This window comes from Salmo salar, chromosome 09 (genome assembly GCF_965601325.2).
Source record: "Salmo salar chromosome 09, fSalSal1, whole genome shotgun sequence".
Lineage (NCBI taxonomy): Eukaryota > Metazoa > Chordata > Actinopteri > Salmoniformes > Salmonidae > Salmo > Salmo salar.
Genome location: NC_138299.1, coordinates 89,660,849 through 89,677,175, shown reverse-complemented (window position 1 = coordinate 89,677,175; position 16,327 = coordinate 89,660,849). Strand labels below are relative to the sequence as shown.

The following is a 16,327-nucleotide window of genomic DNA, read 5'->3' as shown; positions in this document are numbered from 1 at the left end:
ACACACACACACACACACACACACACACACACACACACACACACACAAATCAGTTTCTACTTTTCTGTCATTTAAGTATTTACAGATGGTCTTTATGGTAAATGAAGTAAAGGGATTCCCATGTAACTGATTATTCTGCATAGTCTGGTAGTAGTATGCCCTATAAATAAAATGTGCCAAATTCGTAAGTAGATTGCACAATGTGTAAAAACTTTCTGGTTATGCAATCTGAGATGATTCAGTTGATCTGTGTGTGGTAATACTGTACTATGGCATAGTGGATTTTTATTTTATTTTTGTGTGTTCCGTTACATAGTGAATATGAAGTGTCATATCTAGGTTGTCCCTAGAAACAATAGGGTTTAGTTGTGTTCAATAGTACTACAGTATGACTCACTGTGTTCTGAAGGGGAGAAGGCGCCCTCTTCTGGAGACACTGTGCAAGTGCATCACTTAGCTACTGTTCGGTCCCTACAGGCCAACCAAGCAACCTATCCTTCCTACAAGAGCCATCTATATAGCCCCTGCCCCATTCACACACAGGAGAAAGCAGACAGTAACAGAAAACCATCTGCGCAACATTTTGGCTACAACCCCCGTGTCCAGCCACAGTCCCCTAATCCCCAAAACTGTTCTACTTAAAACCCCTTCACACAGTCCCCTGCTCCCAAACACCGTACTTAAAACTAATTCACTCAAACTAATTATCCACCCATCCAGGCCAGGCCAGGCCAGGCTCAGGCCTGCTGAGCCTGAATGTAAGCCACCAGAGAGGGGTGCAACAGGGTAGTACAACATGCCTGACTGCTGGTAGTTCTAAGACCCGAACAGAATTCTGGTGGTTATTTTCTGGTGCATTCAACGGCGCATGCTCGCTAACTCATTTTTGATTGGCAATTACGGTGATGCGGCGTCTGCAGAAGTCAGCCCATTCAAACGTCTTGCGCTTCGCTGAGCAGCGAACTGAGCGCAGTTGAGAAGTTGTCAAGGAAGTGAGTTTGTGTTTGAACAAGAGCTCACACCATCACCTACCGTCAACCAATCATGTCAATGCACAGCTATACGGAGTCCTCCACATTGTTACAATGTGGTTCAGAGCTAAATTTGGCCTCTGCATGCCTCCACAGGCTCCGCGATGCGTCACCCCCCCATATGGAGCCTCTGACCACATTTTCGGATCAATCATAAATTGTATTTCAGCAAGTAAAGTGGGTCAAATGGGAGAGCGTGGAGCAGAGGGAGATTCTACATTCCAAATGGCACCCTATTCCCTATGTAGTGCACCCTATTTCTTATTTACATTACATTTACATTACATTTAAGTCATTTAGCAGACACTCTTATCCAGAGCGACTTACAAATTGGTGCATTCACCTTATGATATCCAGTGGAACAACCACTTTACAATAGTGCATCTAAATCTTTTAAGGGGGGGGGGGGGGGGGTTAGAAGGATTACTTTATCCTATCCTAGGTATTCCTTAAAGAGGTGGGGTTTCAGGTGTCTCCGGAAGGTGGTGATTGACTCCGCTGTCCTGGCGTCGTGAGGGAGCTTGTTCCACCATTGGGGTGCCAGAGCAGCGAAAAGTTTTGACTGGGCTGAGCGGGAAATGTGCTTCCTCAGAGGTAGGGGGGCCAGCAGGCCAGAGGTGGATGAACGCAGTGCCCTTGTTTGGGTGTAGGGCCTGATCAGAGCCTGAAGGTATGGAGGTGCCGTTCCCTTCACAGCTCCGTAGGCAATCACCATGGTCTTGTACCTGCGCCGCTTCCTGTGTGAGGCAGGGTCGTACTCTGCGAATGTTGTAGAGCATGAACCTACAGGATCGGGTCACCACCTTGATGTTAGTGGAGAACGACAGGGTGTTGTCCAGGATCACGCCAAGGTTCTTAGCACTCTGGGAGGAGGACACAAGGGAGTTGTCAACCGTGATGGCGAGATCATGGAACGGGCAGTCCTTCCCCGGGAGGAAGAGCAGCTCCGTCTTGCCGAGGTTCAGCTTGAGGTGGTGATCCGTCATCCACACTGATATGTCTGACAGACATGCAGAGATGCGATTCGCCGCCTGGTTATCAGAAGGGGGAAAGGAGAAGATTAATTGTGTGTCGTCTGCATAGCAATGATAGGAGAGACCATGTGAGGATATGACAGAGCCAAGTGACTTGGTGTATAGCGAGAATAGGAGAGGGCCTTGAACAGAGCCCTGGGGGACACCAGTGGTGAGAGCGCATGGTGCGGAGACAGATTCTCGCCACGCCACCTGGTAGGAGCGACCTGTCAGGTAGGACGCAATCCAAGCGTGGGCCGCGCCGGAGATGCCCAACTCGGAGAGGGTGGAGAGGAGGATCTGATGGTTCACAGTATCAAAGGCAGCAGATAGGTCAAGAAGGATGAGAGCAGAGGAGAGAGAGTTAGCTTTAGCAGTGCGGAGAACCTCTGTGACACAGAGAAGAGCAGTCTCAGTTGAATGCCCAGTCTTGAAACCTGACTGATTAGGATCAAGAAGGTCATTCTGAGAGAGATAGCAGGAGAGCTGGCCAAGGACGGCACGTTCAAGAGTTTTGGAGAGAAAAGAAAGAAGGGATACTGGTCTGTAGTTGTTGACATCGGAGGGATCGAGTGTAGGTTTTTTCAGAAGGGGTGCAACTCTCGCTCTCTTGAAGACGGAAGGAACGTAGCCAGCGGTCAAGGATGAGTTGATGAGCGAGGTGAGGTAGGGGAGAAGGTCTCCGGAAATGGTCTGGAGAAGAGAGGAGGGGATAGGGTCAAGTGGGCAGGTTGTTGGGCGGCCGGCCGTCACAAGACGCGAGATTTCATCTGGAGAGAGAGGGGAGAAAGAGGTCAAAGCACAGGGTAGGGCAGTGTGAGCAGGACCAGCGGTGTCGTTTGACTTAGCAAACGAGGATCGGATATCGTCAACCTTCTTTTCAAAATGGTTGACGAAGTCATCCGCAGAGAGGGAGGAGGGGGGGGGGGGGGGAGGAGGATTCAGGAGGGAGGAGAAGGTAGCAAAGAGCTTCCTAGGGTTAGAGGCAGATGCTTGGAATTTAGAGTGGTAGAAAGTGGCTTTAGCAGCAGAGACAGAAGAGGAGAATGTAGAGAGGAGGGAGTGAAAGGATGCCAGGTCCGCAGGGAGGCGAGTTTTCCTCCATTTCCGCTCGGCTGCCCGGAGCCCTGTTCTGTGAGCTCGTAGTGAGTCGTCGAGCCACGGAGCAGGAGGGGAGGACCGAGCCGGCCTGGAGGATAGGGGACAGAGAAAATCAAAGGATGCAGAAAGGGAGGAGAGGAGGGTTGAGGAGGCAGAATCAGGAGATAGGTTGGAGAAGGTTTGAGCAGAGGGAAGAGATGATAGGATGGAAGAGGAGAGAGTAGCGGGAGAGAGAGAGCGAAGGTTGGGACGGCGCAATACCATCCGAGTAGGGGCAGAGTGAGAAGTGTTGGATGAGAGCAAGAGGGAAAAGGATACAAGGTAGTGGTCGGAGATTTGGAGGGGAGTTGCAATGAGATTAGTGGAATTTCTTATGTAGTGCACCCCAAGGGCTCTGGTCAAAAGTAGGGCACTATAACAGACAATTTATGCTTGATCCGAAAATGTGGTCAGAGGCGCCATATGGATGGTGTTGCACAATCGCGGAGTCTCTGGAGGCATGCAGAGGCCACATTGCGTTCCATACTGCATCGCTGTATAAACACAAACTCACTTCCTTGACAACAGCTCTGCGCTGCTCTGCGAAGCGCAAGAAGTATGCATGCCCTTATTTCTGCAGAGCCCATATCACCATAAATGCTGTAAGGCCAATGCAGATGTGAGATTGACCGTATAGCACTTTTAAAGGGAATAGGGTGCCATTTGGGATGTAAGCAACAGCTGGACACCTGGCTGCACTGATCCGTGTTCATATGGAAATATATAGCAGTCAGGGCACGGATAACAGGCATAATTTCATTTCTCCCTGAGTCATACTGAGACTGAGCTAACAACATCACACAATTTAACATCACATAACACATTTCTGGTAGTCATAGCTACTGTCAGACCTAACTAAACCATGTTCATATGGACATATGCCAGTTAGTCAGGGGGCAGTTAACACACACCATGATGCTCAGCCTCAGTGCATTTTGCAATGAGTCATACTGTGTCTCTCTCACACACACACACACACACACACACACACACACACACACACACACACACACACACTAGCAGTATGTTATATCCAGAGGCATACTGTATAATGCTGTGGATGGCTTTACTCAGCTAGCCAGAGAAAACTCATGCAGTTCCCATCATATTACACGATAACAAATTGTGTTTTATTACAGATCCAAAATAACTTGACATGTATCTTGCAGCATACATCTTCATTTCAAATCTTGTGATTCCTATTGTTATAACATTTCTTGAAAAAATACAATTAAAAATATATATATCTGAAAAGTTTAGGTTCAGGAAGAGATTGGTGACAGTTGGTAGGAAATCTGAGGTGAGAGTTGTGATGAAAATAACAGCAGAAACATTGTGCAAGAGATGAGGCGAGTTAAAATATTAAACAAGAGCAGCACAGTCATGTACAGTCTATGGGTGATGTACAGTCTACGGGTGATCCAGTCAGGGTAAAGTACAGTCTATGGGTGATCCAGCCAGGGTGATGTAGTGTACGGGTGATACAGCCAGGGTGATGTACAGTCTACGGGTGATACAGCCAGGGTGATGTACAGTCTACGGGTGATCCAGTCAGGGTGATGTACAGTCTACGGGTGATCCAGTCAGGGTGATGTAGTCTACGGGTGATACAGCCAGGGTGATGTACAGTCTACGGGTGACACAGTCAGGGTGATGTACAGTCTACGGGTTATACAGTCAGGGTAAACTACAGTCTACGGGTGATACAGCCAGGGTGATGTACAGTCTACGGGTTATACAGCCAGGGTGATGTACAGTCTATGGGTTATACAGCAAAAGCTAAAGAAGAAACTAGGTAGGTGTGGTCAGAAGTATGCAGACGTGGGATATGTCCCAAATGCCTCTCTATTCCTTATATAGTGTGTGTTTTTTTTTTTACCAGGATCCATAGGGCTCTGGTCAAAAGTAGTCCGCTATAAAGGGAATAGGGTTCCATTTGGGACAGAGACTTAGGACTGTATTTGACCTTATCTAACAGCCCTGTCTAACACACACTGGGCTGGCTCAGACTAAAAAACGACGTATTGTTTGGGAGAAAACTCCCAAAAGATCACTGGGGTTTAGAATGCTATGGCTGCTATGGGGTGAGATACAATTAAAATACCAACAATATTAGGAAACATAAAATGTAATAATGTAGTTATTTAAGCCGTGTAAATATGAAGATGTATAATAAGATTATACTCTCATAGAGTACATGAAAGCCTATGTAACCCTATACGTGACCGTTCCTTGAACTGGTACTGGGCCTAAAGATTTTGGGTGCAATCTGCACTAGTGCCCACTCAGAAACCACTGCAGAGACAACAGGACTTTGACTAGCCAAACAGTGGTTAAGCAAACAACACCATGAAGTCTGCATGTTTCACTATCAGTCATTAACCTCTCCTGTCCAAATATGTCTCAGTGGTTAATAATCTAATATTTCAATAGTCGATCTCATCAAAACACAAACAGAACAATGACCAGTGCCAAACTAAACAAGAGAATGATCAAAAGTACATCTTGTAGTGTTTGATTACAGCGAGCAAACAGCACAGTTTACTCCGCATCTACAGTATAAGGATAAGGATGCTTGGTGAGCCAGCAGCATAGCCTGGTAGACCAGACTGAATGCTGCACTCACAATGGTTCAATCTGGTTTAAACCAGGCTATATCCAGCAAGCTCTCTGGCCAACTATAGGAGAATGATCAAAATAAATAATCAAAAAGTACATATTGTATTACAGCTTGCTTGATCAAACAAGGTTTCCTCTTCCATCTATCCTAAGGATGATAATGCACAGTGAGCTAGCGGGCTCTCAGACCAGCTGTAGGAGATATAGGAGCAGCATGGTGGTGAGATCAACAGAAGAGAGAAGAGACGGAGGAACTTAATGAGGTAAGAGTAGAGATAACTTGGTGACCCTTGTCCACTCCGTCTGCAACCTAATGGAGGCTAGGACCATAGGGATAAAAGCTATATTATATGGCAGGTAAACTGAACTGAATTGAATGACATTTAGAGAAGCAGGAAGGAAAAATAAAGAGTTTTAAAAAGATGTCTCACAGCCAGATGGGGGAGAGGGAAGGTACATCTCATACACACACAGGTTTGACCAGTTTCCTCATGGATTGGAACTGTTATGTTATATTTCCGAGCATCTGGTAAAGCAACAATAATGAGTATTAATAACTGGAGTGAAGTAGATTGAAAATCGTTTTTTTTTGGAAGATGTTGGCACTATGTGAAGCTCTGTGGCTTTGAAACTAACAGCTGGAGAAAAAAACTACAACAAGCAACCATTTCATTTCACTTGGAAGTATGATGTCATAATTTGAAGAATGCCAACATATTTAACTAGATTACTGAGGTATTGACGTCTTTGTCCTCTCTCCGTTTCCCTCTCTGTCCTACCATTAGGTCTAGGCAGTGTCCCAAATATCACTCTATTCCCTTTATAGTGTGGTACCTTTGACCATAGGGCACTATATAGGGAATAGGGTGCCATTCGGGACACTCATATTCAACCCTTCTGTCGTGCGTAAAATGTAATCTCATGTAGGTAAGTGGTCCGTTTAACATTTATGAAAAGTAACAGCAACTGCAATTTATTGAATTTCTCTACTAGAGTGAAAATCTCCATGAGGAAGTATCTGGTTATTACCGTGACGACGCATGAACCCAAAAACCAGTATGTTGTCATCTGAAGATAAGAAGCAGCAAACTCATCAACAAAGAGTCATCAGTTTGATGTGGACCAATGGGAATCAGGCTGAAAAAAGGACCTAGTCAATGAGTGCATGCATGTAATGGCAATCGTTCTCTGGTCTGTGGACCAATGCCCAAACATACACAGCAAAAACTATGGCCTTTCGATTCAAAATTAAGCTCAATGCACTTCATGTAGATTTGGATTGTTTGCAAAAAACCTGGCAGACTAAAAGGTTATTTTTCACTTAGTCATATATTGACGCCAATGGAAGTCTGAAAGTGGATGTTAGGATTCACCCCCATGGGAATAACAAGATCCAAATGCCATTGTAAGAGACAGATGGTAAAAACAAATTAAAAAAACATTTAGAAACTTAAAAACAATAAAAACAAATCTGCAGAGTAAATAAAACATTGGCAAAACTTCTCAGAGGTGTATTTACTTTAAAGTATCCACACTTGTGTATGAAAAAGATCTGATTGACTTAAAGTTTAAAAAATGGATTTAAGCCTCTACAAAGTCAGAAGCGGGTAAATAATCCGTTCTGTGTGGTCTGGTACTCTCTATCTGTAGCTCCACCATGGCACGGGTTACATATGGAAAAACTGCGCAAGTACGTATGTGGTTGAGATGACTTCGTTTTAGTGGCTTTTCCAAGGGGGAAATCACCATTGAGACCTATAGTACAATACAAAATTGAAACAGATGTGTTCTTCCTTGATCGATCAGAAACAAAATGAATTGAAACTTGCAAAATGTAACTGTAATAAGTTATCAACTTAACTGAAAAAAATTCAAATGTCATATATTATTCCCTAGATCTACACTACTGGTCAAAAGTTTTCAAACACCTACTCATTCAAGGGTTTTTCTTTATTTTTACTATTTTCTACATTGTAGAATAATAGTGAAGACATCAACACTATGAAATAACACATATGGAATCATGTAGTAACCAAAATAAAGTGTTAAACAAATCAAAATATACAGTTGAAGTCGGAAGTTTACATAAACATAGGATGAAGTCATTAAAACCCGTTTTTCAACCACTCCACAAATTTCTTGTTAACAAACTATAGTTTTGGCAAGTCGGTTAGGACATCTACTTTGTGCATGACAAAAGTCATTTTTCCAACAATTGTTTACAGACGGATTATTTCACAATTCCAGTGTGTCAGAACTTTACATACACTAAATTGACTGTGCCTTTAAACAGCTTGGAAAATTCCAGAAAATGATGTAGTGGCTTTAGAAGCTTCTGATAGACTAATTGACATCATTTCAGTCAATTGGAGGTGTACCTGTGGATGTATTTCAAGGACTACCTTCAAACTCAGTGCCTCTTTGCTTGACATCATGGGAAAATCAAAAGAAATCAGCCAAGACCTCAGGAAAAAAATTGTAGACCTCCACACGTCTGGCTCATCCTTGGGAGCAATTTCCAAACACCTGAAGGTACCACGTTCATCTGTACAAACAATAGTACGCAAGTATAAACACCATGGGACCACGCAGCCGTCATACCGCTCAGGAAGGAGACGCGTTCTGTCTCCTAGAGATGAACGTACTTTGGTGCGAAAAGTGCAAATCAATCCCAGAACAACAGCAAAGGACTTTGTGAAGATGCTGTAGGAAACAGGTACAAAAGTATCTATATCCACAGTAAAACAAGTCCTATATTGACATAACCTGAAAGGCTGTTCAGCAAGGAAGAAGCCACTGCTCCAAAACCACCATAAAAAAGCCAGAATACGGTTTGCAACTGCACATGGGGACAAATATCATACTTTTTGGAGAAATGTCCTCTGGTCTGATGAAACAAAAATAGAACTGTTTGGCCATAATGACCATTATTATGTTTGGAGGAAAAAGGGGGAGGCTTGCAAGCCGAAGAACACCATCCCAACCGTGAAGCACGGGGGTAGCAGCATCATGTTGTGGGGGTGATTTGCTGCAGGAGGGACTGGTGCACTTCACAAAATAGATAGCATTATGAGTGAGGAAAATTATGTGGATATATTGAAGCAACATCTCAAGACATCAGTCAGGACGTTAAAGCTTGGTCACAAATGGGTCTTCCAAATGGACAATGACCCCAAGCATACATCCAAAGTTGTGTCAAAATGGCTGAAGGACAACAAAGTCAAGGTATTGGAGTGGCCATCACAAAGCCCTGACCTCAATCCTATAGAAAATTTGTGGGCAGAACTGAAAAAGCGTGTGCGAGCAAGGAGGCCTACAAACCTGTCTCAGTTACACCAGCTCTGTCAGGAGGAATGGGCCAAAATTCACCCAACTTATTGTGGGAAGCATGTGGAAGTCTACCCAAAACGTTCGACCCAAGTTAAACAATTTAAAGGCAATCCTACCAAATACTAATTGAGTGTACGTAAACTTCTGAAAGCACTGGGAATGTGATGAAAGAAATAAAAGCTTAAATAAATCCTTCTCTCTACTATTATTCTGACATTTCACAATCTTAAAATAAAGTGGTGATCCTAACTGACCTAAAACAGGGAATTTCTATTCAGATTAAATGTTAGGAATTGTGAAAAACTGAATTTAAATGTATTTGGCTGTAGGTGTATGTAAACTTCTGTATTTTATATTTGAGATTCTTCAAATAGCCACCCTTTGTCTTGATGACAGCTTTACAGCTTTATGTGTTATTTCATAGATTTGATGTCTTCACTATTATTCTACAATGTAGAAAATAATAAAAAAATAAAGAAAAATGAGTAGGTGTTCTAAAACTTTTAACCGGTAGTGTATATAATGAAACACCTAGACAGAAAGAACATAACATTAAATAAAGTGTGAGATGCTTGTGGTCTAGACAGAGAAGTACAAAGTACTCCATTCAATTACTGTAATACCATTTATCTTTCTGAACAATCTGTCATTTAAAAACCTACTGAAGCATATTAAAACATTCACATACTGATTCCAGATGTAACAGAATTTAAAAAATATTTGTTTTCAGGCGGCCAGCTCTATATGGTACACACTTATTGTGTGAATTCACATTTTGAAGTCTAAAACCATTTTAAATGAGCTGAAGGACACAGGGAACGAGTGCACTGTTTTGGATTGTGTGACGCCCAGGTCCTATGATAATGCCAATTGTCTCTCTCTTCATTCAAGGAGGATGATCAGTGACGTGTTCCTCCTTTACTTCAGAGGGCAAAAAAAAACTTCTCCCCCTCTTTCCTTAGACCACAGGGATCACTATAAGGAACTAATGGCGTTCAGAGAGGAGAGGGCTTCCTATAGACAGGAGGGGTCTTCCTATAGAAACTGTGTCAGAGGTTGAGAGGTACATCATCAGGTAGTCCGTGGTCAGGGGCCGGGGGTCAGGGGGTCAGGGGTCAGGGGAAGGGAGACGGTGCAGGGACGGATAGATCTCAGGTGCTGGTGAATAGAATCCCTGAGAGAAGGAAGAAGGAAGAGAAAAAAATCAAGCATCTGTGTGTGTGTGTGTGTGTGTGTGTGTGTGTGTGTGTGTGTGTGTGTGTGTGTGGTGTGCGTCCCCTCTCATACCTTTGTGTAGTGCTACTCAGATGTGTGTCTCCACGTCAGTGTACCCAGGCATCATGTTTCCGTTAGAGCAGGCCGCCGGGGGCAGCATATGATCCGTGCTCGGGTCATCCGGCCCCCCATCCTGGCCCTCAAAGGCTCTCTGCTGCCGCCGGTGTATCAGGGGCACAAAGAACAGCACAATGCCCCCCACGATGGGAGGACCCCCTGCCAGGTAGAAGGCCATGTTGTAATCACCACAGTAGTCATGCAGGAGTCCTGGGGGACAAGAGAGGGAGAAGTTTCAGATGTGGTGTATAAACCACTAGTCGTTATTCAAGATAGAGTCACTGAGCAAATCTCAATTGTATTTCCTTGATTCCTCGTGTCCACTCTCAACGCCTCTTTCTCAAAATTAATTGGTGGAGAAGATCTAAGGGAGGAGCTTTTGATATTTTGCTCCAATGTCCTTTGATATTCACCCACTATCTTGGTGATTCAAGTTGTTTTACCTGTTTGTCTGTTTTATTCCAGGAACTAGCTCAGAACTAATAATTAGCTGTCTTAAAAATGTCTAAGAAGATAAGAAATAGTTTATTAGTCTGGAGGGCTGTCAGATGGTACAGCATAAGCAGTCAGGTGACAGCTAGGGGCATGTCTTTGCTTTATTACTTTTACAGGGTAACCATAGAAACCATGCGTACCACTAAATTGGGGTACATTTTGTTAAAGCATCTGGCAAGAAAGAAAGAAAGAAAGAAAGAAAGAAAGAAAGAAAGAAAGAAAGAAAGAAAGAAAGAAAGAAAGAAAGAAAGAAAGAAAGAAAGAAAGAAAGAAAGAAAGAAAGAAAGAAAGAAAGAAAGAAAGAAAGAAAGAAAGAAAGAAAGAAAGAAAGATACAGTGGGGAGAACAAGTATTTGATACACTGCCGATTTTGCAGGTTTTCCTACTTACAAAGCATGTAGTGGTCTGTAATTTTTATCATAGGTACACTTCAACTGTGAGACGGAATCTAAAACAAAAATCCAGAAAATCACATTGTATGATTTTTAAGTAATTAATTTGGATTTTATTGCATGACATAAGTATTTGATACATCAGAAAAGCAGAACTTAATATTTGGTACAGAAACCTTTGTTTGCAATTACAGAGATCATACGTTTCCTGTAGTTCTTGACCAGGTTTGCACACACTGCAGCAGGGATTTTGGCCCACTCCTCCATACAGACCTTCTCCAGATCCTTCAGGTTTCGGGGCTGTCGCTGGGCAATAGGGACTTTCAGCTCCCTCCAAAGATGTTCTATTGGGTTCAGGTCTGGAGACTGGCTAGGTCATTCCAGGACCTTGAGATGCTTCTTACGGAGCCACTCCTTAGTTGCCCTGGCTGTCTGTTTCAGGTCGTTGTCATGCTGGAAGACCCAGCCACGACCCATCTTCAATGCTCTTACTGAGGGAAGGAGGTTGTTGGCCAAGATCTCGCGATACATGGCCCCATCCATCCTCCCCTCAATACGGTGCAGTCGTCCTGTCCCCTTTGCAGAAAAGCATCCCCAAAGAATGATGTTTCCACCTCCATGCTTCACGGTTGGGATGGTGTTCTTGGGGTTGTACTCATCCATCTTCTTCCTCCAAACACGGCGAGTGGAGTTTAGACCAAAAAGCTCTATTTTTGTCTCATCAGACCACATGACCTTCTCCCATTCCTCCTCTGGATCATCCAGATGGTCATTGGCAAACTTCAGACGGGCCTGGACATGCGCTGGCTTGAGCAAGGGGACCTTGTGTGCGCTGCAGGATTTTAATCCATGACAGCGTAGTGTGTTACTAATGGTTTTCTTTGAGACTGTGGTCCCAGCTCTCTTCAGGTCATTGACCAGGTCCTGCCGTGTAGTTCTGGGCTGATCCCTCACCTTCCTCATGATCATTGATGCCCCACGAGGTGAGATCTTGCATGGAGCCCCAGACCGAGGGTGATTGACAGTCATCCATTTTCTAATAATTGCGCTAACAGTTGTTGCCTTCTCACCAAGCTGCTTGCCTATTGTCCTGTAGCCCATCCCAGCCTTGTGCAGGTCTACAATTTTATCCCTGATATCCTTACACAGCTCTCTGGTCTTGGCCATTGTGGAGAGGTTGGAGTCTATTTGATTGAGTGTGTGGGGACAGGTGTCTTTTATACAGGTAATGAGTTCAAACAGGTGCAGTTAATACAGGTAATGAGTGGAGAACAGGAGGGCTTCTTAAAGAAAAACTAACAGGTCTGTGAGAGCCGGAATTCTTACTGGTTGGTAGGTGATCAAATACTTATGTCATGCAATAAAATGCAAATTAATTACTTAAAAATCATACAATGTGATTTTCTGGATTTTTTTTTAGATTCCGTCTCTCACAGTTGAAGTGTACCTATGATAAAATTACAGACCTCTACATGCTTTGTAAGTAGGAAAACCTGCAAAATCGGCAGTGTATCAAATACTTGTTCTCCCCACTGTATATTCAGCCAGGCCTCACAGGACGCAATGTCAACACAGAACACTGAGGCTCTGAGAAGGAGGACGAGCCGGGAGACAGACCTGGGTTTAAATATTATTCAGAATCTTTCAAATACTTTAGCCATGCTTGATTGAGCTTGCCTGGCGTGATGTAATCAATTATTCAGTCTACTAAAGTGTAGTCTGCAAACCCCGTACATCTGGCACTCAAGGCAGACTCAAGCAAAGCTCAAAGTAGAAAAAAAATATATATAAAACTATTTGAACCCAGGTCTCCCGGGAGGCAAGCAGACAGGCTTATGTCCAGTCTGGGTGCTCCTGCTGCAGACTGACGGTGCATGATTCCTCCTCCTTCTCACTGGGATCTCTGGAGTGTTTTCAGCCAGAGGAAACTATTCTGAATATTGCAGATAGACATCAGAATCATTGCATCACTCTGAACAGCACCCTGGTGGTCTGAACAGAAATGTGGCCAGTGGCAGTGGAGCTTGAAGGGTGGCAGTGGAGAGTAGCAGAGCCCCATAAATACAGCCATAATGTCTACAGCCCATCGCTAAACTATCCACTATCCAAGACTACTACTCCCTCTGTAACAAATTACCAGCCATGGAACTCAGTCACTTTACTCAGGGTGCATCCCAAATTTCACCCTATTCCCTATATAGTGCACTACATTTGACCAGAGCTCTATGGGCCCTGGTGAAAAGTAGTGCACTATAAAGGGAATAAGGTGCCATTCGGGATGCACACTCACTCTATTTACTCTATAGACCAGCTACATTCAGAGCCAAGACCAATGACGTACATAAAAGCAGTGAATATACGCATGTATATGGAGGAGACATGTCAGCTCAACGGCATGATAAACACAAAATACATTATTCTAATCCTACCCCACTTTTAATTCCATATGGAATGTGGCTATCCTCAAAGGGTTTACAGTGCCTTTGGAAAGTATTCAGACCCTTTCACATTTTCCACATGTTGCTAGGTTACAGCCTTATTCTAAAATTGAAAAAAATGTTTTTTTTTCTTAATCAATCTACACACAATAACAAAGCAAAAACAGGATTTTAGACATTTTTATTAATTTATAAAAAATATAAAAACTGAAATATCATATTTACATATGTACTCAGATCTTTTACTCAGTACTTTGTTGAAGCACCTTCGGCAGTGATTACAGCATCAAGACTTCTTAGGTATGACGTTACAAGCTTGACACACCTGTATTTGGAGAGTTTCTCCCATTCTTCTCTGCAGATCCTCTCAAACTCTGTCAGGTTGGATTGGGAGCGTCGCTGCACAGCTATTTTCAGGTCTCTCCAGAGATGTTCGATCAAGTTCAAGTCCGGGCTCTGGCAGGGCCACTCAAGGACATTCAGAGACTTTTCCCGAAGCCACTCCTGTGCTGTCCTGGCTGTGTGCTTAGGGTCGTTGTCCTGTTGGAAGGTGAACCGTCACCCCAGTCTGTGGTCCTGAGCGCTCTGGAGCAGGTTTTTAATCAAAGATCTCTCTGTACTTTGCTCCGTTCATCTCCCAGTCCCTCCTGCTGAAAAACATCCCCACAGCATGATGCTGCCACCACCATGCTTCACCGTTGGGATGGTGCCAGGTTTCCTCTAGAAGCGACGCTTGGCATTCAGGCCAAAGAGTTCAATCTTGTTTTCATCAGACCAGAGAATCTTGTTTCTCATGGTCTGAGAGTCTTTAGGAGCCTTTTGGCAAACTCCAAGCGGGCTGTCATGTGCCTTTTACAGAAGAGTGGCTTCAGTCTGGCCACTCAAGCATAAAGGCCTGATTGGTGGAGTGCTGCAGAAATGGTTGTCCTTCTGGAACGTTCTCACATCTCCACAGAGGAACTCTTGAGCTCTGTCAGACTGACCATCGGGTTCTTGGTCACCTCCATGACCAAGGCCCTTCTCCCCAGATTGCTCAGCTTGGCCAGCTCTAGGAAGAGTCTTGGAGGTTCCAAACTTCTTCCATTTAAGAATGATGGGGGCCACTGTGTTCTTGGGGACCTTCAATGCCGCAGACATGTTTTGGTACCTTTCCCCAGATCTGTGCCTTGACACAATCCTGTCTCAGAGCTCTATGGACAATTCCTTCAACTTCATGGCTTGGTTTTTGTTCTGACATGCACTGTCAACTGAGGGACCTTATATAGACAGGCGTGTGCATTTCCAAATCATGCACAATCAATTGCATTTACCACAGGTGGACTCCAATCAAGTTGTAGAAACAGCTCAAGCATGATCAATGGAAACAGGATGCACCTGAGCTCAATTTAGAGTCTAATAGCAAAGGGTCTGAATACTTATGTAAATAAGGTATCTGTTTTTTATTTTTAATACATTTGCAAAAATGTAAAAAAAAAAACGTTTTGCTTTGTCATTATAGGATATTGTGTGTAGATTGCGGAGGATGTTTTTTTATTTAATCTATTTTAGAATAAGGCTGTAACGTAACAAAATGTGGAAAAAGTCAAGGGGTCTGAATACTTTCCAAAGGCACTGTATATGGTACTACTATGCGAGCTCGAGACTTGACTTTTCTCGATGGGAAAGAATAGGTTCCTGTAGAGGAGAAACTAAGCATCTTTTTATCACGTTGGCTTCCACTCCTAAGTTTTGAGGTGATACTGAGCAGCAATTGCCTGTCACATAGAAGTAAACCATCTCTTTATCACCTGCCATTCAACATCTTTGGAGGTCAGTGTTTAGTAACCCAAGGAACCGATAGTACTCACCAGCGATGGGGGGTCCTGCGGTCATGGGCAGGGCCATGAGTCCCAGTAAGTATCCTATAGCCTGGGAGGCCTGCATGGGGCCCACCAGCTCAAAGGCTATAGGAGCCATGATGGTGATGAAGCAGCCGTCACACAGCCCTAGGAACACACACACCACAATCAGCCCCTCGAACACCGTGCACTGGGGGATCATCATGGACATCAGCCCCAGCACCATGAACGACACCGACTGGGGGAGAGAAGAGCAGAGACAATAAACACACAATAATTATTGCCATTTAGCAGACACTTTTCTCCAAAGTCACTTGAAGTACAGTGGTGTGGGCGTACATTTTACTTTGGGTGGCGTTGTGCAACGTGTCGGAGAGAGGAGTCTTAGGTTAATGTTGTCCAATACCTCTCTAGACTAATACCTTCTCCCTTATACACTCTTTCCCTTCATACAGAAACAACAAAGCAACTGACCAACATGGCAAACAACTTGGGTCAAATCCATGTCAAATACTTTCAACCACTTCAATTAGTTCCATTTTATCAAGCGCAGCGAGTATTTTACTTACACCACCGTTCAAAAGATTGGGGTCACTTAGAAATGTCCTTGTTTTTTAAAGAAAAGCCCATTTTTTGTCCATTAAAATAATATCAAATTGATCAGAAATACAGTGTCGACATTGTTAACGTTGTAAATGA

At 43.7% G+C, this 16,327-nt stretch overlaps 1 protein-coding gene across 1 annotated transcript in view; it reads right to left on the bottom strand.

Moving 5' to 3' along the window:
* Positions 1-4,287: 4,287 nt before the first annotated feature.
* The window catches only part of LOC106592847 (monocarboxylate transporter 8), a 49,456-nt gene continuing 37,416 nt past the window's right edge, over positions 4,288-16,327 (bottom strand). Inside the window, exons 6-8 of the mRNA XM_045724141.2 lie at positions 15,638-15,866; positions 10,421-10,675; positions 4,288-10,307 (exon numbers count right to left, since the gene is read on the bottom strand). Coding sequence (XP_045580097.1) covers positions 10,437-10,675; positions 15,638-15,866 — 468 coding nt within the window. The 3' untranslated portion in view covers positions 4,288-10,307; positions 10,421-10,436. The remainder of the gene's footprint in view (positions 10,308-10,420; positions 10,676-15,637; positions 15,867-16,327) is intronic.